This window comes from Archocentrus centrarchus, chromosome 11, assembly GCF_007364275.1.
Source record: "Archocentrus centrarchus isolate MPI-CPG fArcCen1 chromosome 11, fArcCen1, whole genome shotgun sequence".
Classification (NCBI taxonomy): Eukaryota; Metazoa; Chordata; class Actinopteri; order Cichliformes; family Cichlidae; genus Archocentrus; species Archocentrus centrarchus.
The window spans coordinates 29,595,108-29,622,845 of record NC_044356.1 but is presented as its reverse complement, the minus strand read 5'-3'; the positions used below and the strand labels follow the sequence as shown (position 1 = coordinate 29,622,845).

At 40.4% G+C, this 27,738-nt stretch overlaps 2 protein-coding genes across 2 annotated transcripts in view; both read left to right on the top strand.

The window, feature by feature from the left end:
• Window positions 1-11,935, top strand: part of LOC115788488 (uncharacterized) — a 36,968-nt gene extending 25,033 nt beyond the window's left edge. Inside the window, exons 21-25 of the mRNA XM_030741521.1 lie at window positions 6,152-6,276; window positions 7,254-7,399; window positions 8,798-8,900; window positions 9,401-9,537; window positions 10,508-11,935. Of these exons, the coding sequence (XP_030597381.1) occupies window positions 6,152-6,276; window positions 7,254-7,399; window positions 8,798-8,900; window positions 9,401-9,537; window positions 10,508-10,634 (638 nt within the window). The 3' untranslated portion in view covers window positions 10,635-11,935. The remainder of the gene's footprint in view (window positions 1-6,151; window positions 6,277-7,253; window positions 7,400-8,797; window positions 8,901-9,400; window positions 9,538-10,507) is intronic.
• A 1,856-nt stretch (window positions 11,936-13,791) lies between these two features.
• Window positions 13,792-20,930, top strand: nudc (nudC nuclear distribution protein). The gene is made up of 9 exons (XM_030741013.1): window positions 13,792-13,977; window positions 14,598-14,675; window positions 14,794-15,003; window positions 15,122-15,193; window positions 15,295-15,408; window positions 16,592-16,786; window positions 16,877-16,960; window positions 17,086-17,204; window positions 20,645-20,930. The coding sequence occupies exons 1-9, from the start codon at window positions 13,903-13,905 to the stop codon at window positions 20,694-20,696; spliced, it is 999 nt and encodes a 332-aa protein (XP_030596873.1). The 5' UTR covers window positions 13,792-13,902; the 3' UTR covers window positions 20,697-20,930.
• Window positions 20,931-27,738: the final 6,808 nt, after the last annotated feature.

The window sequence follows — 27,738 nt, the reverse complement described above, 5'->3', positions numbered from 1 at the left end:
TCGAATCCACGTCAGGAAAGATTCGAGCTAACTTACTTTTGGACCAGTGTACTCTATGGACTACTTTACACTGTATGATTCTATGCCGCGCACATATTGATGAAGAGTGAATGCGTTTTAAAATAGTTTGCCACACTTCGTCTTCTATTTCTATGTTCAGATTGTCAGACCAGGTAGCGCGAAGATGGTTAGACCCAGGGGTCAAGTTGGAAATCAAAATATTGTATATTTTTGATATTGTACCCTTTGGAGTTGGATTAATTTCTAACAGTCTGTCAACCATAATGGAGGTGGGGATTATCGGGAAACCAGAGAAACGGTGACGAATAAAGTCTATAGCTTGCAGAAATCTAAAAAAATGGGCACTCGGCAGGTTGAATTTCAAAGACAATTGAGTGAATGAGGCACAAGTTCCATCTAAGTATAGATCCTTCACAAACAGTAGCCCATGGCTTTTCCACACTGCAAAAGTCTTATCAATTAGTGAAGTTGGAAATAAGGGGTTAGAATCAAGAGGTGATAAGAGAGGTATTCTCTGGCTCCCTACATGTTTTATAACTTGAACCCATATTCTAAGGCAATTCTTGACAATTATGTTGTTAGTATGAGATAGGGGCAATATTGCTGGAGGAAGACATAAGAGAGAATGCAAAGAAGCAGAACCGCATGAGGCCTCCTCCACTGGTAGCCATTTAGGAATCTCAAGGTTAGCCCTACACCACAATAACATTGTACGGATATTAGCAGACCAATAATAAAAAAGGAAGTTTGGTGCGGTAAGCCCCCCCATTTCTTTACTTTTCTGTAGGATATTCTTTCGTATCCTAGGAGCTTTTTTATTCCATATAAACTGAAAAACTGAAGCGTCCAGTGACCGGAAAAACTGTTTTGGGATGAATACTGGAATGCACTGAAAAAGATACAAGAATTTTGGCAACACATTCATCTTGATACAGCTAATCTTGCCTGCTAGAGACAGTGGCAGCATAGACCAACGCTGTAAGTCCTGAGTCAACTGGTCAAGTAAAGGGATGAAATTGGCTTTAAAAAGATGTGAGCAATTCTTAGTCACATGTATTCCTAGGTATTTAAATCCTTGCGGTGAGGTCTTGAATGGTAAGCTAGTGAATGGGTCGGCTGTGGCTGCACTGTTAATGGGAAACGATTCACTTTTATTAAAATTCAATTTGTATCCAGATATTTGCCTAAACTGCTCAAGTAAGTCTAATACTGGGGGCCAAGATGTCTCTGGGTCTGAAAGAAAGAGCAACAGATCGTCAGCGTATAAGGATACTTTATGGTCTAGACCACTTCTTGTGATGCCTTGCATGGGACTAAGTCTGAAGGCTGCAGCCAGAGGCTCTATAGCAATAGCGAACAACAAGGGAGAGAGCGGGCACCCCTGACGGGTACCACGGCCTAGGTTCAAGTATTCTGAATGGTCGTTATTTGTACGAACGCGGGCTAACGGAGAAGCATATAACAATTTAATCCAAGAAATAAAGGAACAGCCAAACCCAAAACGACTCAGAGTGTAAAACAAGTATGACCACTCCACCCGATCAAAAGCCTTTTCAGCATCCATCGAGATAATCACTTCCGGCTTACCAGCTGATGAAGATGAGTATATTATATTTAGTAACCGCCTAATATTATGAAAGGAGTGTCTGTTTTTAATGAAGCCTGTCTGATCAGGGTTAATGATTTTCGTCATAATTGCCTCCAAACGTTTTGCCAGCATTTTTGCCAAAACCTTGACATCTGTGCAAAGTAATGAAATCGGGCGGTAGCTGTTGCAACTTCGTGGATCCTTATCTTTCTTTAAGATAAGAGAGATAGTAGCTTGTCGCATTGTGAGTGGAAGAACACCAACTTCATATGCCTCTTTAAACATATTAAGCAGAAGGGGAGATAGCTTGTCTGAGAAAACCTTATAGAATTCTGATGGAAAACCATCAGGTCCAGGGCATTTTCCACTCTGCATTGATAATATAGCACTTTTGACCTCAGCAAGGGTAAAGGGTTTATCTAATTCAGAGGCTGTTTTCGGGTCAATAGTAGGGATGGTAAAATTATTAAAGAAACTTTCATAATGAGCCTCGCCCGGTGAACACTCTGAAGTGTATAAAGAAGAGTAGAAATCTCTAAACTGATTATTGATAGTTAGCGGATTAATAGAAAATCCGTTAAGCATGTTGATTTCAGGAATATGCTGGGTTGAGGCTCTCTGCCGAATCTGGTGAGCCAGTATTTTGCTGGGCTTATCACCAAACTCATAATAATTACAATGAGTTTTCAATAGTAATGCCGCAGCTGTGTCAGACGCAAGAGTATCAAATTCAGCCTTTTTTATCAACAAGCTTTTTATCAGGTCTGGAGCAGGGGACTCTGCACATTTTATTTGTAATTCGGATATAGCACTAGATAGGACAAGACTTTTTTGTGTGGTTGTTTTTCTAAGATATGCTGAATAAGCTATTATCTCGCCTCGTAAATATGCCTTACATGCCTCCCAAATCGTCGTGGCAGATACATCTGGAGTGACATTAGTGGAAACAAAAAGATCTAAACGGTCATTAATAGTTTTGACAAAATCTGGATTATTAAGTAAAACTGAATTGAAACGCCATGGAGATCGTGAAATAGGTCTACCCGGGACAGAGAGATCCAGAATGATGGGAGAATGGTCTGAGATTACTATGGGACTTGCCAAATCTTCTATGCCAGTGCCAGACACCTTATTCTGCTAATGACACATGTTTTGTGTTGTTTACTGGATTGGATGATTGAAGTCTGAAGAAACAAGATATATTGGTAATTTAACAGTTTATTGATTTAACAAACAGGGGCCTCAATAGCATGGGGAAGAACCATACACAGCCACAACAGACTGGCACCTCCTCCTCAATGCTGGTCAACAGCTTGGTCAAACTGCTGTGGGATGATATCCAATTCTTCAACCAGCATTTGTCGCAACTCAGCTAGTGTGGTTGCATTGGTCACTCTGGCTTGAACAGCAAGCCCAAGTCACTGTGTGTTACTATTTTTGTAATTTTGTTTTAGTAAAAAGATATTTTTGCTTTCCTCTTGTATATTGGGGAGTGATGTCTATCCTATGCAACAATTAAGTCATATTTTCAGCATGAGGATAACTCCCGTGTAATACGACGCTGCTACACAAATGTAAACAAAGGAGGGCGGAGAGAAATGTGTGCTTACAGGCACTATTTTGAGTTTGTGTCAGCTAAAGATGACAATATCAAGGTTAGTTGTGCTTGCGACAGAGTGCTATCTAGCTTCAAAAACACTACGTCAAATTTGAAGAAACATTTGTAGTCGCAGCACGGCACAGTCAAACTTGCAGAGCAAGTTCCACCAGGTGGAGAGCTGCGACAAATGCAGGAGGTCCCCCACCACCCAAACAACAAAAGTTGGACTTTGGTGCAAAACCATTAAGTGGGGGAGAGTTGAAGAAGTTGGTTGGACAGTAGAGGAGTGAGTATTGGCAAAACTGGTTGTCATTTTTATATTGTAAGCTTTCGTTCCTTCTGATGCTCAGAGTTCAGTTTGTTCTTGTTTTTAATGTTTCACTGTGTTCTGATGATATACATCACATGGAGCTAATGAAGCACTGAAGCTGTACCTGCATCTGGTGCTGGGCAGTCCAATTTATTCTTCATCTATTCTTAAAATAAATATTTATATTCATCCATCGATCTATTTTCTCCCCAGCCACCTCCTCCAGCTGGAGAGATCTAATCTCTCCAGCGTGTCCCAGGTCTGCCCCAGGGCCTCCTCCCAGTAGGACATGCCTTCAACACCTCACCCAAGAGAAGCCCAGGAGGCATCCTAGTCAGATGCCTTAACCACCTCAGCTGGCTCCTTTCGATGTGGAGAAGCAGCATCTCTACTTTGAGCCCCTTCCGAATGGCTCTCTCTAAGAGAAAGCCCAGCCACCCATTGGAGGAAGCTCATTTCTGCCACTTGTATTCGCAGTTTTATTCTTTCGGTCACTACCCAAAGCTCATGACCATAGGTGAGGGTAGGGACATAGATCGACCAGTAAATCAACAGTTTTGCTTTCACGCTCAGCTCCTTCTTTACCACGACAGACCAGTGCAATGTCTCCAGCACCCTGGCACAGACTTTCCCAGGATGAGGAGTGTGATCCCAGATAGTTGGAGCAAGCCCTCTGGTCTCCCTTCTTAAAGATGGGGACCACCACCCCGGTCTGCCAATCCAGTGGCACTGCCCCAGATCTCCATGCAATGTTGCAGAGGCATGTCAACCAAGACAGCCCTACAACATCCACAGCCCTCAGGAACTCAGGGCAAATCTCATCCACCCCAGGTGCCCTGTCACCAAGGAGTTGTTTAACCACCTCAATGACCTCACCCCCCAGTGATAAGCGAGTCATTCCCCTCATCCCCAGACTCTGCTTCCACTACAGAAGACATGTCAGTGGGATTAAAGAGGTCCTCGAAATATTCCTTCCATGGCCTGACTATAGCCTCAGTTGAAATCAGCAGCGCCCCACCCACACTATAGACTGTGTGAGTAGAGCACCACTTTCCCCTCCTGAGTCACCTGACAATTTGCCAGAAACGCTTCGAGGCCCTTCAAAAGTCTTTTTCCATAGCCTCACCGAACTCCTCCCACAGCAGAGTTTATGCTTCACCCACCACCCAAGGTGCATTCCACTTGGCCTCTTGGTACCCGTCAGCTACCTCCGGAGTCCCACAGGCCAACCAGATCTGACAGGACTCCTCCTTCAGCTTGATGGTTCCCTTGACCGCCGGTGACCACGATCTGGTTCGAGGATTACCACCACGACTGGCACCAACCACCTTGCAGCCGCAGCTCTGAGCAGCAGCCCCAACAATGGAGGTGTGGAACATGGTCCATTTGGACTCAATGTCCTCAGCCTCCCTTGGAATGCTGTCAAAGATCTGTCGGAGGTGGAAGTTGAAGATCTCTTGGACTGGGGCCTCTGAAATAAAACTAAAATATAATGTAAAATCCAAAACTATGATAACCCTGGGCTGCAGGCAGGTCATTTTAGCCTCTCCACTCCCAAATTCTGGAGGTAGTTTCTGATAAACCCCGCTTTGTGGGGGTGACCATATTCATCTTGAAGGATAGAGGTCAGTCCCGTATTGTGGAGATATGGGATTGCCACTGGTTGCCAAATCTCATCTTGCCATGTCTCAGCAGTGAGATTGCCTCCAATGATGACAAGCCTGACTGTCAGCATTTGGGGTACCAGAAGCTGAAAACAGGAGTCAATAGCAAAATAAACTGTTTGGCACTGGTAAAGAAGATTTGACAATTTTTTTATGAGCACAGCTCACATACTCAACTCTGCTGCTCAACCCACAAATGCATTTTCCTTACAAATGTTTTTAGGGGAAAATAACCTTTACGGCTTTCCAGCAGTATAACATTTATTGCCAAGAAGCATTGTTACAATAAAGAAATAATCCACCATAAATAACATAAATATCCTTAATTTTTCTTTAAAGTTTAGATAATTTTTTTCTAAATAGCAGTTGAGTAAAAAACACAGCAGGGCAAACCACTGCACAACTGTCACCTACTAAGGCGATACAGTTGTGCAGTGGTTTGCCCTGCTGTGTTGTGGCACCATTCTTTATGGTGTTTGTGTGGTCTCTCTATACCTGACTGGGTTTCCTCCAGGTACTCTGACATGCAAGTTAATTGGTGACAAATGGGAGGTAGATGAGCTGCACAGAATAAAGCACTGTTTGAATATTTGGTTAAAATGTGATCTGTAGTCTAAAGAGCTTTAAGTGGTCAGTAAGACTAGAAAAACATTATGTAAACGTATTTTACTTTAGTCACTTACTAAAAAACAATAAAAGTGGGTTTGTTTTGTAACTCACCTTAACTTGCAGTTTCTTACTAAGTGCAGCTCATGTATGCTATAATATTCATGTGATGTTTAAATTTACTGGATATGCTGTGTACTGCTTTGCACTTTGCAAAGACAACCACACTGAATTTAACATTGATCATTATGTTTTGTTTTTTAATATACAGTTTTCCAAACTGTTCACATTTGTGCAAATTTTTACTTGAATAAAAATTGAATCAGGACACAGTCAATTGATCTTATTTTGAAACTTTTCAGCTTTCTGGAAGATTCTCATGGAGGGCCCTCCTGATACTCCTTATGGAAAAGGAGTCTTTGAGCTGTTCTGCCAGTTTGGTCCCGACTACCCAGTGAAGCCTCCAACTGTTCGCTTTGTCACACCTGTATCCTGCAAAGTAAATGGGATCAATTCAACAAATATATCAAGGCAAAGATTTAATTTTAACTGGTTAACGTGTGTAAAACAAGGACTGTCTGTAATTCCTTTATTAAAAAATGTTTGCAGGCAAGCACCAAGTTAACCTTTGTTCAAGATAATTTGTGGACAAACCCAATTTTGAAAAATTTGGAACACTGTCTAAAATGTCAATAACAATAGAACACAGTGTTCTGTAAATCTGATAACTCCACATTTTATTCTCAACAGAACACAGAAAACTTGTTTAAAATTAGCAGAATGCTTTAATGTTTAACATGAGAAAATACACAATTTTAAGAAAAATATTAACTCATTTTGACTTTGATGGCAGCAACATGCTTCAATATAGTTGGGAAAGGATTAAAAAAAAGTTAGAACAGTGATACTAAAAAGGAGTAACTGGGGGAACATTTTGCATCAAATTAGGTTATGGAACAATTTCAGAATAATGTTTCTCAATCTAAAATTGTGAAGACTATCTTATCATCCACCGTACACAGAATCATCAAGAGATTCTCAGACTGTGGAGAAATTACAACCTGCACCAGGAACCAGGCTGAAAATCAATACTGGATTCTTGTGATCTTCTGGCCCTCAGGCAACACTGGATTAAAAATTATTCTGCCAAAATCAGCAAGGTTCGCGTCCAACCTGTGGCCCTTTGCCACATGTCTTCCCCCACTGTCTCTCTTGACTGTACACTATCTAATAATGACAAAAGGCTAGGAAAATTTCTGTCCTATTATAGTCAAATGACAAAAAGTCAAATGTATGCTGAATCTCTTTCACAGTCTTATTTAATTTCATGAGAAAGTTTAAGGTGTAAAAAAACTAAAAGGCCTTAAGTATAGCTTTAAAGAGTCATAAGAATGCCTATTTTAATAATCAAGAAGAATGTATATGCACTTTAATTGTACTTTTATTTTCTTAACCTGATAAAAGATATATCACTGCAACATTAACAATGTAGGACGTATCTGCCACAACATTTTTGACCGGAACTACAACGCCCAGATCACCATGAGAGAAATCCTCGATGCTGTGTTTGGACTGCTGATCAACCCTGAGCCTGAAGATCCACTGGACAGGTAAGATGACAACCACCACACAACTGTGCTTCTCTTAGTGCAGGATTGCAGTTTCTCTTTAACTCAAGCAACAGTGATAGACAGCTGATCCTGGTTCCGCTGGAGGTCTCGCTTTAAAGCGAGATCTTCCTTCCAACTGTCACCTAGTGCTGCTCATAGAGGAATATCAAATGTTGGGGTCCTCTCTCTAATATTGCAGTTTTTACCTTACAATAAGAGTTCTAAAGAACTGAAGAAGCCTCTTGGATAAGAGGTGAAATGTCTTCAAAAATTTAAAGAAGTCCAGGTGCCTTTTTTCAAGCTCTAGAGATTACCATGACTCGGATGGCTGAGAACCTGCACAATTGTAGTGCATTGTGTGTTCCTCAGGTAAGCATGAGCCTTGGCCACCCATGACCCTGTCGCTGGTTCACCACTGTTCCTTTCTTGGGCCACTTTTGATATATACTGACCACTGCAGATCAGGAACAGCCCACAAGAGCTGCAGTTTTGGACATGCTCTGACCCAGTCATCTAGCCATCACAATTTGGTCCTTGTTAAACTCACTCAAATCCTTACACTTACCCATTTTTCCTGCTTCTAACACATCAACATTGAGGACAAAATGTTCACTTGCTCCTTAATATATCCCACCCACTAATATATACCGTGACAAAGAAATAACCACTGTTATGTCACCTGTCACTTCATAATGCAGGAGACAAAACTAAAGTTTTAAGGCAGCTTTAATGTTGAAATCTTCTCACAGGATACAAAACTCAAAACCCTAATCTGAACCAAGGCTGTAACAAAGGCAATAACAAGGCTGGGAGAAAAAGGGAAAAACACTAAACAGGGGAACACAGACGATGACGCAACCAAGAACAGAGGAAAATTAGGGAGAGTGGAGACAGCAGGGAACAACAGGTGAAATAAATGAAACTAATAATGCAAAGGAAGCAAAACCAAACACAAAGCACAGAGAACATGAGACTGTCAAAATAAAACAGGAAGTAACCAAACATGATACAAACACAGACTTGACATAAGGGAGGCTGGCACACAGAGGGAATCAAAATGTGACTGAATGGAAACCTAAACACAACACAGGGAAACACCAGGAAGTGAAACTAAACACAACACACAAGATGAGAGACTAAGACATGAGAAACAAAACAGACACAGGAACACTGACGGAACACGAGGCCATGAGAAGATGAGAACAAAGGGAAACCACAATGAAATACAGTAACTAAAACCAAAAACAGAATACAAAGCTACAACAAACTGAGAGGCTAAACTGTAAGATGTAAATCAGTTTTTGGTAAGATTTTGCAATTATCATTCCAACATAACACATTTAACACATAAATTGTTTGTGGATTAAAGAAACATTAGCGCTAAATATGTTGTTAAAGCATTCTAGCAGAAGAATACCTGACCAGCCATGAGAAGTATGAACAAGAAGCCATAAAACACACTGAGGAGACTGCTGGAGAATCACTGGATGATAAGGAGCAGGTAAATAACTGTTTTTGTTGTAGTGTATAAAACTGCAGGAATTTGGTAAAGTATAAGAAACTCTTAGTGGGCTTAGAGTGCATAGCTTTGTATTACACAATTCAAAGGTATTGAATCTGTCAAATGGGAATCCTTCAACAATCAAATTGTTTTATTTTATTATTTGATAGCAAAGTCAATTTAGAAAGTTAGAAATAACCTACTTTGCACACTTAGTGCATCTATTTCATAGGTGAATGAGACAGAGACAACTAGATGCAATGGTGCAAACAAACTAATGCTCATTTACATTTTTTTTTAATCTTTGTACCTCAATAACATTCAATCAAAATCATAATGTTTAGTCTTATAAACTACATTAGTTTTCCTGAGTGTGGATTTTCAATCTTCTAGCGTGAAACCTATAGTCCATTTCTGCTTCAAATATGTGTCTTGACTAGTTTTTGTGAAGCTCTTACATGTGTATACAATGCTGACATACCTGCTTTCTATTTTTTAAGAAACTGGTGGAACCTCAGAAGGAGTTTGTACCTCCTCATCTGAAATGTCCACTTACCAAGAAGATATTTGTTGATCCTGTGAAAACAAAACGTGGAGCAGTGTATGAACGGAAAGCCATAGAAAAACACCTGCAAATGTAAGATTATTAATTATATTTATTGCTGACAAAGAATTGCACTCATTTGTTTCCCTTCCTTAAGAATGGTTTCTTGAAAGCCAAATTTCCAGTTAGACTGTTTCTGATGAGGCATCAGTGAACAGTTGATGGATCAACTGAACGGCCCGATGCTTCTCTCAGGTCCTGTGTCAGGTCTTGGCTGGATTTTTTTTCTATTTCTTAAGGACATGACTACTGTAGATCTTTTTTACAATTCTTTTGTCCTCCAGTTGTCCAGTTTCTTCAGATTTCTTTGAGAAGACACTGCACACCATGCTGAGATATGTCAAACTTTCAAATAATGTTCTTTGGAGATCATCTTGTTGGTGCAAAAACACTATTTTATGCACACCAAACTGTGTTAACTTCAGCATTTTTCATAGAGTCAACAAAAGAACTGGAACAAATTACATGTTTTTGCAACAGGCTCCAAGTAACAAATTCCCCAAAGATACAATTTAAAACTGGTTCTTTGCTGAGTTGTCTGTAATGTGTACAGACAACACTGTTTCATCCCTGGAGTTGGGTATCTTTTTTAAGCTTGAATGATTCATAGGTCAGTCTCAAGTGGCTTAAGAAAAAAACCTTCTTGTGAAAATGGTCAGATACGAGGACTGGACTCTCACATGAGTGAAAAAGCAGCCAAAGACTTTCAAAAAGCCTGAGAACACAAGACCACCTTAATAGATGCCTGGCTATTTGGAAGCAATATAATAATAATAGTACATCTGGGGCCACTCAAGACTTAAGAAAAGTATTGTATTTTTATATATTGTGCCAGAGAAATATAAATTTTTTGCTGAGAATTAATATATCAACAGCAATATTGATGCTGTTACTTTAGCACTGATACTGCTGAAATAACAACTGGGAAGTCTCAAAACCAGCAAGATTATAATGAGTTATTATCTTGAATATTTCCATTGACTGAATGCTTTTTTTTTTCCAGGTCCAAATTTGATCCATTTGTTGAACCAAAGGTTCTTCTCAGAAGAACTGATTTGAAGCCAGATCGTGACATGAAAAAGATTGTGAAAGACTACCGTTCTAATCAAATTCGGGAAACGAGTGTTTAGATGCTTCAGTGTTTTGTTACAGCAGTTTTTCGTATGATTGAGTATTCCCATTGATATACTCTATTACTACACATTTTAATATTTAATATTCATCTATATCAAATAACAGTTACATGTTTGTATGTTGAGAAATCTAAACACAACTCTTTAATGATTCTTACACTTTGAGTTAATATGTAAGAATGATAAAAAATGCAACAGACAGGAATCTGTGTAGTCATAAACACTTCATCTCCGGGTGTAAGTGATAATATATCATAAAAGCAAAGTCCCTCCAAAACTGTACAATTTTCTTTCTTTTTTTCCCCTTTTTTTCAATGCAAGAGAGCAAATAGAATTTGAGAGCTATTTGTAATTTCAGTAGAAAAAAATACAAGAGAAGCCTAAATTTAAAATATGTTAACAAATTTTGGTTTTCAAAAGAACAGTAAAAAATTATATTTTTAATGTTTACATGTGTGGATGATTTTACGGGTCTTGTTTTTACTTTGTCTTTTTTATTATTATTATTATTATTGCAGGGTGGGGTAGCTTCAATGAATGTAAGCCAGGTTTTGATATGTTTCCTAACTGTTATAGCCATTTATTGATTAAAGTTATTCCTAGACTTTAGAAACATATTACTAATATAGTCTGATGATAATACATTTTATTAAGCCTGTAAGGATGTTTTAAAAAACACATAAATGTTATCAAGTTGTCTTTAGTTTAGTATTTTTTGTTCTTTTACCCCTTTGTACACAACTTATATGTGAGCAGGATGCTACAATAAAATTAATTTGCATGTCCATAAGAATAAAAGTAGAACCATTTTGTAACTGGAAATCAGTAAGTGTGTGTGTAGTTGTCTAAAGAGAAAGATGAATAACGCCCACCAAAACTTAACCAGTTGTAGATGATTCCAACTGTGGCATTTAGAAACAGTTTCTGGAACCCAGCTTTGAGCTTCTGGTACTCCAGGTGCTGACAGTCAGGCTTATCATCATTGGAGGCAATCTCAATGCAGAGAGATATCAAGGTGAAATTCTGAAACATGTGCCAGTCCCATATCTCCACACTGGGACTGAACTCTATCCTCCACGATGACAACGCTTGCCCCCACAGACCAGGGTTTATCAGAGACTACCTCAAGAATTTGGGAGTAGAGTGGCTGGGATGACCCCCCTGTAGTCCCGACCTCACCGACATTGAACACTTGTGGGATCAGCTTGGGCGTGCTGTTCATGCCAGAGTGACCAACACAACCACACTGGCTGACATGCAACAAAGGCTGGTTGAAGAATGGGATGCCATCCTTCAGCAGTGATGACCGAGCTGGTGACCAGCATGAGGGGACCAGACTGTTGTGGCTGTGTGTGGTTCTTCCACATGCTACCAAGGCCCCTGTTTGTTAAATGAATAAACTGTTAAATTGCTAATATGTCTTGTTTCTTCAGACTCCAACCATCCGGTCCAACACCAAAAAAGAGTCAATAGCAGAATAAGCTGTTTGGCAGTTGTAGAGAAGATTTTTTTTCATTTGTGCAACCCACATACTCAACTCTGCTGCTCAACCCACAAATGCATTTTCCTTACAAATGTGGCTCCCTTAAATGGAGCCACATTTGACCCAAGCATGGGACACAATTGAAAGGTGCTATGACTGTGAAGGCAGTTTCAGTCTCAGTTATAAAACGGGCAGCGATGACAACGGGCGATGATGGAAGAAGCCCAAAAGCAAAGTGTGTTTCTGGGTCAGATCATCAGCGTGCACCATGCCAATACTTAGTGATGGTGAGATGAAGCTTCATGAAGCTTTGAAGCTTTCCATCCAATCACCGAACCCATGGGTTGAAGCTTCATGGCGCTTCATTTGCTCTATTGCGCCATCAAGTGGACAGTAAATATAAAACAGGCAGAGTGATTGTAATCTAGTGACGGTGAGATGAAGCTTCATGAAGCATTTAAGCTTTCCAGTCAATCGGTGAACCCATGGGTCGAAACTGCGCCATCAAGAGGACAGTCAAAGTAAAACAGACAGACTGATTAATCGCCCAAGAATAAACTATTTTTATTTATTTTTGTGGCCATTTAATAAAATTATTAACACATATCAAGCTGCCTCTTTCATACTTGAGCACTTATTGAATAACAAAACCTCTAAACATTTATTCACCTTTAGATAAGATAAGATAAGATAAGATGTTTATTTGTCACATGCACAGTTATACACAGTACAATGCACAGTGAAATGTATTTTGTACCTGCAACCATATATACACACACATATAAATAAGAAGAATAAAAATTTAAAAAAAGTAATTCACACTATACACTATACTCTATATACTATACACTATACACACTTTTTAAATTATAATATTTACATTGTGCAATAATGGTCCAGTTAGGGCTCAGAGTTGAGCAGACGGATGGCTTGTGGGTAGCCAACTTGTATTTGACTCTCAAAAATAATAGCTCAGAAATTTAAAGCTATTTAGAGATGGATACAAAATTCGCTTCCGTTGACTGCCTCATTGGCTCTTTTTAAGAGCTCTACAGTGTGAAGAGGATCCCTGTGAATGTTTTAGCCTTTCAAAATAAGATTCATTTGAGAGTAAAGCCAATTAAACACTTCTTTTTATTTGGCTTTTTGTCCAGCATTTTTCCAAGGTACCTGTCTATTGTTTCCATCTATCTATTGCAACCGGCAGAGAGCAGTTCTTATCTTCTGATGGCTCTTTGTACGTCCTCTTTGCTCCTGCTGACAGCTCAACTGGCAGTAGGCGCACTGGCACTCTCAAAATTTCTTGAGAAATTTTCTAATAATGTTGTGTTAACATTACTAGAAAAAGTGTGTTAAAATCGGGTCCTAATGTAAATTGTTATAATGTTAATAATTATTATTATTATTATTTACCTTAAATTTGGCAAAACTGTTAAGTTAAATGTTAAATATGCTTGAAATGTATGTGAGATTCCAACATATTGAATGATCATGACGATTAACTTTCAATTTAATACATTTAAAGTTTCAATCACGGCTCTGTTTTCTTCTCTAGAATATTCCTATTCTTAAAAGAGTACTCAACAATGCCCTCGTTTTATTGGGTAACTGAGCTGTCGTTTATGCTCTTCTTGCTGCAATTGGTCAAAACAAGCGCAAGGTGGGGTTTGTTTCCAGGAAGTGATCAGCGTGACTCTCACTGCTTTACCTTCTTTCTAACTGAACTTGGTTTTTTTTTTTGATATTTTCGCCGCTTCTGATTTCATTTCTCAGTCGGGCATTATGGGTGAAGATGAAGAAAAATATGACGGCATGTTGCTGGTTATGGCACAGCAACACGAAGGAGGGGTCCAAGAGGTAAATCAGTGGATCTCGTGCTAAAGCTACCGTGCTAACTGTAAAGCTAACGTGGTTAGCTTGTGAGCTAGTGCGCACACCGGGCCTGTCAGCAGTCACAAACAAGCAAAAGTTTATGTTTTAAACTACTGTACAAAGTTTAGCAAATGTTTATGTTGATACTGGAGACTCTGGCAAGCGTGGACCAGCTTAGCTGCTCTCACCGGAGCGTCCTGGTGAATCCGGCATACATGTGACCAAGAAGGCAGCAAAAAATAAACTTAGTTTTGTTTGCGCTCCACGTTCTTCATAAACGCTGTCATAAGAAATGTCCAGAACGCTTTGTTCTGGGTGAAAGAAGTTTCTGGAAGAAACTGTGTCTTCGTACTACTCATATTTATTTGCTAACAAAATTTAAAAATCTGTGGTTATGATGGAGTAAAAGATGTGGTAAGAAAACCGATGAAGAGGCTGAAAAGCGTTTAATATTTGATTCCTGTCTTTTAAGAGTCGCTATTATGCAGACACCCGGCACAGAAAGGCAGGAAACAAATGTAATTTATTTCAGTCCAAACACATAATAAAGCTGCAGTCTCTTATATGGAATTTGAAACTTATTCTGACCTATTTTCTATCAACAGTTAGTAAACACATTTTTCAGCTTTCTTCGCCGCAAAACCGATTTCTTCACTGGTGGTGATTCAGGTGCAGCAGAGAAGGTGAGTGTTTGTCTGTAATGTCTATACCTCGTGTATGATATTTAAGATTTCAGGGATTAAGGCACAACTCCACCCAAGCCCTCATTTTTGTTTTTAATCCCTCATTTGTTGTATGCAGCTCGTCAAGGATGCCTTTGCTCACCACAGCAAGCTCGCACTGAAGGCCCACAAAGAGAAGCAGATGAAACAAGAGAAGGAAAAGAGAGAGAAAGCTGAAAGAGCAGCCAAGCTTGCAGAGGAGGCGAAGAAAAAGAAAAGTGACGACGGTCCAAGAATCCAGGAGCTGACCGACGAAGAAGCAGAGAAGCTTCAGACGGAGCTTGACAAGGTAAAATCCTGATACTCTAATTCTCAGTCACGAGTGTGTCTCTGCCAATGTCCAGTATGCTGTACACTTTTATCTGTATTACTTAATTTTATGACTTTTTTTTTTTTTTTTATGCTAGAAAAAGAAGGAAGAGGAGAATACAGCAGCAGCAGAAGAATCGTCATCTGACAAAGCAGAGAAAGAGAAAGGCGTGAGTGAGGAGTTTGTGACATGCACATTATTGTTTAGTGTTGTCTGAGCAGTCAAACATGGTTCTGCTCATTTACTCGTGTTCATTTCCTTTTTCTTCAGTCTGACTCTGAAGGAGAGGAGGATGAGAAGGACAAAGATAAACTGAAGCCTAATGCAGGGAATGGAGCTGACCTGCCCAACTACAAGTGGACACAGACCTTAACTGAAGTTGATGTGAGTTCTTTCTGGCTTCAGGATCCTCTTTTTCATCCTTGCTCACTGAGCGTCTGAGGGTAATGGTTCTTTGATCATCGCTTACTCCTTAGCATTCAGTTGTAGTCTGACCATGTGGACAACATACAACCCATTATTATTACAGTTTGGTAATTTCACTTTTGCCTGAGTTGGTCAGATAGATTGCACAGTGTGCTACATGTTGATTACTATCTTAATGTCTCCTGTGTCAGTAGTTGTCTGGGCTACAGTGCATCGAGCTGTGCTTCTTTCCCTGAAGGGATGACGCGTTTCCTTAAGGAGCGTCTGGCAGTTTACGTGAAGTGTGCCAAAATACTATTTTAATTGTTTCCATAAACGCATTCATGACACTTCTTTTAAGTGAATTCTATGTTAATGTTCCTTGCATCTTTACTGAGACATGCCAAGACTGTTGTGGAAATTGCCAGCGTACATACACAATATTGGAAATATAAAAGTGCTGGACATTACCTTAAATTTCCTTGAAGATTGCTGTTTGTTTTTGTCCTGAGCATGAAGGGAGAACAACCTCAGGATCAGACCAGTTTCCACTCATTTTTGAAAAAAGATTCTGAGCCTACATTCTCACCTGTAGGTTAACTACAGGGTTTTGGGGTCGAGGGGGGTGGACACTTTAGGCATAACCTGCAGGAGGAGGGGAGCCGTTTAATGTGCTGCTATGCTGAGCTCACCGAGGCTGCAGAGCAGCTACACTGCAAGACTGAAGTTCATCAGCCAGATGAAACATATTGGAGAGCAGCAGATTTTTAATTTTTTATGCTTGGTTATGTATCATAAAGTACTTGGCAAGTAAAATATTTGTAGATACATCTCTGGGTCTACGTCTTGTTTTGCAATGCACAACATATGCATGTATATGTGCAGGTGTATTAACATGCACATACCCCCCACCCCTCACTACAAGTAGAATCTAAATCAATGGGAAACACTGCAATCACGTAGGTTCTGTATAAAGACTTTATTTAATATATATAGTTTTTCCTCTGTCCTGCTCTTCGTTGAGCATGTTGGTTCAGATCACAAATCAAAAACTGGGGTTATAGTTTTGTTTATTATCGGCCCACAGGAGATCCAGAGTGTTGTGAACACTTTGATAACTCTGTATGAAACTGAATCAAATATTGTTAAACTCCTCCCACAGCTGGCAGTGCCTTTCAACATGAACTTCCGCATTAAGGGGAAAGATGTAGTGGTGGACATCCAGCGGCGCTCCATCAAAGTGGGCCTGAAAGGACATCCTCCAGTTATTGAAGGCCAGCTCTACAATGAGATAAAGGTGGAGGAGAGCTCCTGGCTCCTTGACGATGGCAAGGTGGTTACTGTCCACTTGGAGAAGGTAAGAAGACATGTAGATGTGTGGCCCACTGTAGAATTACTCAGTCAGCTGGATGGAGAGAACGCGCCAAACTGTATTCTTTGATTTCAGATAAACAAAATGGAGTGGTGGAGCAAGATCGTCACCACAGATCCCGAAATCAACACCAAGAAAATCTGTCCGGAGAACTCAAAGGTAAAGGGCGGGGCTCTCCCTCTCAACATTCACACTTAACAGTTTATTTTAAAGGAACAAAAAGGTTATTCACAGGTGTGGGTCTTTCTGTTCCTTCCTCGCTGTGTGTGCTTCCTGCTAAACAGCTGTCAGATCTGGATGGAGAGACGCGTGGTATGGTGGAGAAGATGATGTACGACCAGAGGCAAAAATCAATGGGCCTGCCTACATCTGAAGAGCAGAAGAAACAAGAGATTCTTAAAAAGTAGGTTTCCAGTGTTACATCGACACCAAATAATATACTCGTAAAATTATATTTTACTTTAATATCAGCTGGCAGAACATTTTCTGGCAGCTGACATTGTTGCTGTTGTACTGGTTTACACTCTGAAGGACGTTCATTGACAGACTTACAGAAGCTTTATGCATAAAGATTCACAGGAACAGGGAATGGAAAGCTGCTGGTCACCTATTTGTGACTAAGGCCAGGCTCATTTACTTTAAATAAAGTCATGAGATAGACGTATATGAGCTTCTGCAGTGCACAAACTGTGAGCTGGTACAAATAAAAACAGTAGATGTGGATCTCACGGGAAATTTAAGTTTTACCTGTTAGAAACCTAATTCTCAGTGCGCTGGTTCCAGCAGAGCAGATGATAGGATTTGGTACACTCCAAAGGTAATCCCAGTTATTTTGTGTATTTAACTACATTAAGAGTAAAGTCTGAAAGCTACAGTAGCCACTAATAGACATCTGAATAACTGAGCTTTCTACTTTTGAGTCACATTGTGGGTAAGGCAGGAACTCGGGTTTGAAATGGAAGAAGAATGCAAACTGAAAACTGCTGGAGAAATGGTTAAAAACTATAAGAACCCAAGTCATGAAACTAGGAAAAATTTGTCTGTTTCTCACATTTTAAACACACCAAAAAACTTTGAAGACAGGAAGAAGAAGAGTACCTCAACAATGAATTACTTTCATGTGAGGATAGAAAAATGTATGCTCTGCAGGCCTGTTTTGATGTTGTAGTGGAGTGAACTGAAATCACTGAGTGAAGTTAGCCATTCTTCTCCGTGGTTGGATCAGGGGACGGGGTGGTTAGCATGCACTTATTAAGATAGCATTATCCACCATGCAACACTGGTGAGAAACACAAGCCATAAAATTCCACTTGCAGAGGAAAAATAAATCTATAACCATCGACAGTATAAAGGATGAACATCTTCTGGGCCTTGAAAGTGAAGTGCCTTAAACCTGCATTCTTTTTAATGGCCACCAGAGAGCGATACTCGTCTATGGAAAATGGCCCTCAGACTCGACCTCAGAAAATACTTTTCTCATGTGTTTATGGGCTCTGTCACACTTTCTGGGTCATATTGAATGTAACATTAATCTCATTCAATTTTGGTCACTGTAAGTGTCAAGGTGATTATCCAGGATGTGCTCATTAGTTGATGACTTGTTAATCAGAAGTCATTGGTGTGTGTGTGTGTGTGTGTGTGTGTGTGTGTGTGTGTGTGTGTGTGTGTGTGTGTGTGTGTGTTGTGTGTGTGTGTGTGTGTGTGTGTGTGTGTGTGTGTGTGTGTGTGAGGGAGAGAGAGAGTGCATGCAATCAGATCCACTCCTCACTCCCCACATTTCAGAACACCAAGATGGCGAAAATGCTCATCTCAAGTCTTTGTAGTGGCACTTGACAAATCAATAGATGACTTCATGATAGCTACACCCATCTCTTATACTGTCTATAGCTATATCAGGAGGAGACCATAGTTCATATCTGATGAATGATTATCTATAGTGTCAGTGGCTGCAAAGTGAACCTGTATCCTGATGAAACCTAATGTCCTCTGTAGAGGTCACAGAAAAAGTAAAATTGAAAGATACTTTTTCCCCTTGGTCTTCAGGAGGATATCAACGGAACAGCTTAAACAGTTAAGTTATAACATCTGCTGGGCTCTTTTTTTCCTTCCCTTTAGACTGGTCTGTCCATAGTTCCTCGTAGTCATTGGTTCTCCTGCCCTCTGCTCAGACACTCAGCTACTTTAGTCACCAGGGGGCGCCACAGCAGGTAGCGCCACGTTTTGATTTGGCAGAGTTGTACGCTGGATGCCCTTCCTGCCATGATTCCAAAAGGATTTTGTGTCTCTGACAGGAACCAGCGACCTTTCCCGTGTCAAGCAAGTGTGTAAACTGCTACGCTAGAGCCAATTAATTTGAGTGCATTAGTGGAAAAACAAGTTTAAAATCCTCTTGCCTGGCAAGATGTTTTCAATCACTGAGCTCAGTGGTGATCCCAGGATAACGGTCCATCAGTATACTCCTGATATGCAGTCGGGTCATTCCATCTCAAATCAATGTGGCCTTCTGCTCCACCATCTCCGATTGGTTTAAAGTTTGGACGTGTATAATTACTGCTGTGAAATGTTAGCTTCATACATGAAATACTTTTCAATATGTTATTGAAAAATGATCCGTTCATCCACTACATTTAAGCGGTCCTGTGAAGTCCCACATTTGAGCACACACACCAATAATAAAAACACCACATTGAAAAAGACAATTTGTTACAACTTCTGAGTGACAGGTAGTTGGATTTCACTGCAAAATAAAGCATGTAGAGGACTTTTCAACATTTTCAACTGTCATGATGGATTGAACAAATTTGGGAAGTTGAACGACAAAAACAAAAATATAAATAGATGATGTAAAGGTGTTTGCATTATACCAAAGAAAATGATTTTATTTACATGCATACTTTTCCATTTTTAAAACCTACTCAGTAGTTTTTCCTATATTTATTTTTATGTATGAAAACTTTTACATCAGTACTTTTTGGGTTGCTAAGATGTTAATACCTTTCAGTATGTGTTAAACTCAACCTGAACTCTAAGACTCCTGCAGGTCAGCAGGTCTCACAATGGAAGAGAGGTTCATGTTCAGACATCACCTCAAGTCTCAAAGTGAGCAGAAACATGCGGGAAGTAGCTCCAGACTTTAAAAAAAAAAAAGTCTTAAAGCATTTTATACATGAACATCCAAACTTTGGACCATAACATTTTTGGACAAATTGCAGATGGTCAAGCAAAAACGTTTCCAAAAAATCTGATGATTTGAGATGAATGACTCAGTTTCCTGTTTCCTGATTTTCCTCTCCGTGCGGGAATAATATTGAGTGTAAAAAAAAAAAAAAAAAAACATCAGACTGATGTTTTAGTGACGGGATGAGTCGGTGGTTTATGTGCACCTGATTACTGTTTGTTGTAAATAATCCCCTCACCCCCTCTGCTGTGTCTGCGCTCTGTTGAAGCCCACTTCCTCTTCCAGCTTGTTAAAGCTGCCTCTGAGGATCCAGTTTAATTTTATAAAGGTTAAACAACCCCACCGCAGGGACTGCTGTGGAGGTAATTGGTCTCAGAGTTTCTTTACTGACACAAAGGTCAAATTGTCTGTCCAGTCAAACATGTTGTGTGCTGGTGTCATCTGAGACGGGCCACAATTAAAATAAACATTCACTGTCCAGCTGGATGTGCTGTAGCTAACGGTAGAAAACAAGCCTGAAATACAGAGTACCAGCAGGAGAAATGCTTTCTGATCAATTAAAATTAATAGAAATGGGAGAAAACAGATGTAACATGCCCCAACTGTCCATTAATGTAATGAACCTCTGTTCACTGCGTCCTGCCTTCTCCCTTCTGCCTCTGCAGGTTCATGGCTCAGCACCCAGAGATGGATTTCTCTAAAGCCAAATTCAGCTGAGGCTTCCTGTCATCAGAGGCTTCACCCGTAGAGTCACGGTTCATGTGAGTGACGCCGGCGCTGACATCAGGCACCATCCAGCTCCCCCTCCATCTCTCTGCTGGACCATGCTTTGGTTGACTTCCATGTCTTAAGTGCATAGGTTCATATCTAAATAAGAGTTTGATAAATGTAACAGCAGTGTTCTCCCTTTGCATGTTGTTTCCATATTTAAAGATGTGTCTGGAGTTTTGTTCTGTTTTTTTTTTTTTTTTAAATAAATTGATTAAAAATTGAAGTGAGCTTTTTTTTTTTTTTTCTGAACTGTCAATCATCTGAAGGACAATAAAAGCAGGAAGCCGTCGACTTCCTTTGCTTTGTAGGCTTTACAGGCTGTGAATTTGGAAGCTCACATGCCTGAGGAGTTCAAGGTGAAGATGAGGGGTTTTATCTTTACTGCATGTATTCCTCTTGGAATAGCCAACAGCAATGATGCCAGGCAGAGGTTGAAGGTGTTTCGCCTTTAGCCACCAGAGAGCAGTGTATTCCTGAAAGATCAGGAGAGCATAGCAAAGGCTGCGTGTTCTGTTGAATAGGTGCTGAACAGGGAGGAGGAATCCTGTGAATCTGCACAAAATATTTTAGCTTCAAATAAACATTTCAAGAAAGAGTCTTAAACTGTAAGAACTGTAAAGTGCATGAGGCAGGAGTAGCCAATTAGATGCAAGGATTTTTCATAAAAGATGAAGATGAAGAGTTCCATTTATGTAAGTTCTTTGTTTTAACTCATTATCCCTTATAGCAGGTGGCACATTAATGTCCAATTTATTTAAAATAATACGTTGTAGTTCTATCTGTGAGCAGGTGATGAAACAAGAAATCTCACACAGATGAAGAAGAGGAGAGGAAGAATAAAGAACAAACAACTGTTCAATCAGTGCTCATAGCTTAGTTTGTTGGCAGCCAATGAAAAACGAAAGTGTAACATTCTGTCAAATGTGTCCTTGAGCTACAAGCCCACTTAAAATTACATAAATGCATCCATTAAGCTGCAGTGCTCCCTGAGGATGATCAGCACACTGTCACCAACGAGTCAGAGACGCGCTTTCTTTCTGAGACCACGCTGGATATCATGCTCCTCTGCTAAATGTTCCTCCCTCAGAACCAGTTTGCTTACAAGTCTTTTCAGCTTGTGTGACTGTCCACAGCTAACTGGACTGGCCTGTCAGGATGGTGAGAGGCTGTCGACATCACTACAGCTACCAGAGGAAACATACATTAGCTTATGCTGGTTAGCAACTCTTCCTAATGTGTGAAATTGCTCATGTAGTTCAAAAAGACCGTGCAGTCAGCAGCCTCATCAAACTATCAGATTAGCAGGGACTGACCTGCTGTCTACACACCACAGGAAACTGTCACAGTTTAGCAGTGATTTGTGAGTAAATTGCTGCTTTTTTTTTTTTTTTTTTGCTTTTCATATGCAACTACAAAAGTCTGCATTTTTAACAGAAACCATCTTTTCCTAATCCTGGTGCCTAAACCTTAAGACTTGATGGGTCTTTAAAGTCTGCTACGAGAAAACAACAGTAAAAGAGAGTAAGAAGAGTTTGCTCAGTTAGCATTTCTGCATGTCAGTTCCTTACAAAGTTACAAATGGAGTCAATACTGATGAGAGCAGTGACTGTAAAACAAAACAAAGAGCTGAAAGATACTAAAATGCTGTAAGCGCAGGAGAGAACCAGAGAACTGAGTGATGCTTATTTCATTCATTAACATTAAAATACTCATTAGGGCTTTAAATGCATTTATTTCTTCCAAGCTGCTGGTTTCCACTCTCTCTATTGTTAATCTAAATCCTAACAGCCAGAATCAGATTGGTTTGTTTACAGCGTGTATTTCAGTAACTCCCTCACACTCAAACCGTACAGATGAGAGAAAAAGAAGCAGCATTAGTCTGGAAAGCTGTCAGTGAGCAGTGAACGCTTCAGGTCACTTTGGAGTTTCCACCTTGTCAGGCCAGATTTCTTTTTTATGCCACTGGAAATCTCTAGTACACATATTTACATATTCACCAATAAAATACTCTATTTTGCCAAAAGTATAGTGAATAGTGTGCAGAGGTCACCAACTTTCTGCAGTCAGTCGCTACAGACCTCCAAACTTCATGTGGCCTTCAGATGAACAGTGAGTAGAGAGCTTCATGGAATGGGTTTCTATGGCCAAGCAGCTGCATCCAAGCTTTACATCACCAAGCTGCCGCTGGACTCTTGAGCAGTGGAGACGTGTTCTCTGGAGTGACAAATCACGCTGCTGGCAATCTGGGGGGGTTATGGTGTGGGGTTGGTTTTCAGGAGTTGGGCTCGGCCTCTTAGTTCCAGTGAAAGGATCTCTTAATGCTTCAGCACACCAAGACTTTGACAATTTGATGCTCCCAACTTTGTGGGAACAGTTCGGGGATGGCCCCTTCCTGTTCCAACATGACTGCACACCAGAGCACAAAGCAGGTCCATAAAGACATGGATGAGTGAGTTTGGTGTGGAAGAACTTGACTGGCCTGCACAGAGTCCTGACCTCAACCCGACAGAACACCTTTGGGATGAATTAGAGTGGAGACTGTGAGCCAGGCCTTCTCATTGAACATCAGTGTCTGACCTCACAAATGTGCTTCTGGAAGAATGGTCAAAAATTCCCATAAACACGCCTAAAGCCTTCCCAGAAGAGGGGTTGATGGGCTGACATCATATTAAATCCTATAGATTAAGTATGGGATGTCACTCAAGTCCATATGTGTGTGAAGGCAGATGAGTGAAAACTTTTGACAATATAGTGTAAAAAGTGGAGCCTGTATCATATATAAGATCAATTAGCTTCCAGATCTCATAAATATAAGGAAATTGTGATTGTCCTAATTAATTTACATCTTTTTGCTTCTGTTGGTCTATATTTATGTATTACGACCCATCTATAGACAGCAGTAGTTCTATGCTGGTGCAATAGGTCAAAGAAAGTCAGCCTGATGGGACTGTGGTTGGGTGGGGCGGCAGTATGACTGTGCAGGGGTTGAGGGCACAGAGGAGCCAGAATCTGCTCAGCTGACAGCAATGTCTCACCAAGGTACCAGAATTTCTTCATTAACAAAGACACACGGACATCAGAGGGATGGGGTCGGAGTTCTGGGGTGGGCGAGGTGGGCGTTCTGCAAACACACCTCCTCACCGCTTCGCTCACTCGCTGTTCCAGACTTGGCGACTTGTTTTTTTTGGCAGCAGCCTCTCGTAAATCACCCACGAGGCCCAGCACAGTGTGACTCACCATTGCAGTCAGGGTGTTTGTGAGGACCACTTCGCCTTCTTCCGTAAAACTAATTGGTGGATTATTCCTGGAAGCAGGGCAGGGATACGTGAGGGTACACCAGTCAAAGATGGGATGGGGGTGGGGGGTGTCAGATTGTGATTTTCATGGTGCCTTCCTGGATGATTAAAAATAAGTTTGAGTTTGCCTCCTGTCTGCATCCATTTTTTTTTTTTTCTGATGAATTTCAGTTCTATCAGACTCTATGCTGCACAGCTAGAACTTTTAGAACTACACTTCTCTGACCCACCCCAACATCTGCCTGTGGTGCTCAGAGTCCTGCGTCCTCCACACCTGGGTGCTGGGCACACTCTGTAAAGCGTATTTGGAGCACACACTTCCAGGGGTGGAGAGGAGGCTGGTGTGCAAAGTCAAACTCCAATTGTCAATTAGCAAAGGCCAACAGAGGCTGCAGGCTGGAGTGTACAGAGCAGATCAACCATCGTGGAGGACAAAGGCCTCAGTCAGCACAGGGTCCTCAGATAAACACACACACAAACACACACACACCTTGACTGCGAGGGCAGAGACGGCCCCTGAGCCCAGCAAGACCTATTTACCACTCCAGACTGAGCAAAGACCAACAGCAAACATCCTCCCCACCAGGTCTGGACAACAGCTCATAAACACACATACACACACACACACACACACACACACACACACACACACACACTGAAGATGAAAAACAAAGGTTCGGTGGCTTTTAGTTGAGTTGTTTTATTTTGATGCTGAAGTCAAATCCTGTAAGTAATAGCCAATGAAAAGCACATCAGGTCTATACATACTGCACTGTATCTGGTAAATATAATACTGTATACTCTATAAAGATTATAGTCATAGTCGTGTTACATACCAATTTTTGCAAACTATAATTGAAAATTCTTGCTACTGAAAAATGTCCATTTTTCACTGATCCACCAAATCAAATATTAGATACAGTTTTTCTGAAAATTAAATGAATGTAAGTGGTATATTTAATATATACTGTAAACTCATATGATTTATTTAATATTTAGGCATGCATGTAAAAGAAATGTAAAAAAAATAAAATATTACTAAAATATTACTTTATATCATTCTGCTAAGAACATTAATACAGATGTCAAATGACATTTAGAAAAAAAGCTCACTCACAGCTGCATAAATCAATGTGCTTTATTAACAATGGATCACATGAGCACGATTCAGTCCAAGAAGCGCCTCGTTGTGGCACACCTGAAGAGAATCATCACCTGATCCTGTAGCTCTGCACAGTCTGTTTCTTTTATCAGGTCATTTTGGTTTTCTGACCTGACCTGTGCAGCTTCTGTCCAACTCATCCTAATCCTGCAGCATCAAGCTCTGCTGTTCTGAACAGGAAAGTCTGCACCAAGAGGCAGGAGGGGAGTGAGTCACAGGTTTGCAACCCAGAAGACAGAAGTTCAGTTCATGTCCCGTTTAGAAGCTCAGTTTTTCATTTTGCTTTGTTGCTTTCATTTTCTTCATGTTAGCTTTCACTTGTTGAACCTCTTACTGAAGCCTCATAACATCCTTTACACACATCTATGTGTGACAGTTACAGAAAGAGAGATCTTTTATACTATTGCCATAAATTTTGCGTATAATTGTGAAAAATAAATGGTTATGTTATCTCATTGCCAGGTGGTTGACAGGCAACCTGTTGAGAGCATAATACATTATGGATAACTGAAGTTTTGTGGATATAAATTAGATGTTACTGTTGTGAAATAATAATAAAGTCCCAGAATAGCCTAAAGATGAAGAAGCGTGCATGCAAATAAGATCGCAATCTATTACAGACAATATTGCAGACTGTACAGTGATCTTACACCTAGCAGAAGCGTAGCATGACTATCCACACACACACACACACACACACACATATATATATATATTTTTTTTTTTTTTTAGGTTTTCCACATGGTTCTGATAAATGAGTCTGACATCAAGTATTTCTGATACACAGCTAAACAACAGGAATGCTGTTTTGAAGCTGTTTGTCACAACACTGCTGTGTGGCAGGCAGGATTAGGACCCCAGTGCAGGACTCGGAAATAGGAAATGACTATCCACAACGTTATTGCCGGAGTCTCCTCCTAAATAAGATCAAACTAAATAAACAAACTAGATGGAAGCCAGGAATATAAATTAAAGCCAAATAATACACTGCACTGGAACAACACAACATGAGGGAGAACACAAGGCACAAAGGGAAACTGAGACACTAAATACACTTCAGGATAACAAGAGGATGGGAAACAGGTGGGCACATGGCTGGGAATAACTAACATAATTATTAAAGGGGAAGTTAACCCAGACATAAGACACAGAGCAGAAGTGCCACCAAAATAAAACAGGAAGGGAGCAACAACAGAACACTATTACACTATCTATCTTATGTTTTAACATTTAAAAAGAGCAAAACAGATATTTCTGAAATCAAAAGCAGACTATGTATGATAGTGTTGGCTAAAGTATTGTTTTATGTGATGAATAACAGAGGTCCAAGAAAGGATCTCTGTGGGACACCTGTGCTACTGTGTGTTTAGTTCTACCAGAAATAAAGTCATGAAACCATTTCATTGTTCATTTAAACCAGTGTGCAGTGACTGTGCGGCCACAAAGTGCACAATGAAATCAACAAAAGGCACATTCAGTGTAACGTCACTAATCTCATCATCCTCATAATCACAACTAACAGAAAAAAACAAAAAACATAAAACTAATCCCACTATGCTCCTGGATTTGGAACAGCAGTGAAGTGGAGCATTTTATGGCAGGACCTTTGCTGCCGTGATCCGCCCCACCAGCTGTGGGTCACATTGCTGCTTCATTGCTGTTTGCTTGTGGCCCCATGACCCGACAGCCTTCATTTGCACCTCGGTGAGGACTTCTCCATCACTGTACTGGGGCTGAAACCTCTGTGGACCTGACATACACACACACACACACACACACACACACACACACACACAGACACACACACACACACACGCACACACACACACACACACGCACACACACACACACACACACACACACACACACGGCACCACTGACATCACAAGTGCATAATTCTCCCAAGCCTCTGAGTGCAGGAATGAGCTGAAACCTGAAGCTATTTTTGTCTTTGTCTCTCTGAAGTTAACTGTGGTCCAAACTGTTGTTCAGCAGTGCTGAGTACAAAAATGTGTTATTATTCTAACATGATGCTTCAGGTTGTGCTGTCAAATAAAAACCTGGTAAAAATGAATGGATTTTGGTTTCTTTCCTCCGTGTCCCTGCCAGCATTACACAGCTAACTTTAATTAACGTATCCTGGTGTATTTAATCCAGGTGTTAGCATTTTGGGTCCGTGCTCTTTGACTTTCCTCACATGTGCTTCTGAATGTGCTAACTGTCTGTCGCACCACGATGCAGATTATAACAAAAGGGTGCCAGTGATGGTAAATACCCCTTATAAATTTCTGAAATTGGACCATCAAGTCATTATTTCAGTCCCATCAGAGAAGCCGCATCCACTTTTAGTACATTCATGTGATTGGTGGTATTTAAAGACTGCTCATATTGCAGGCCAAAGTGAGAGTCACACCTGGAGACGAAACCTGCGGGGTTAAAATAAGAGCAGGTGTTTGCTGCGTGACCCTTGAAGTTCTGTTAATTAAACCAGCGGCCCTTGTTTGCCAGATTATATATTCCACCACACCTG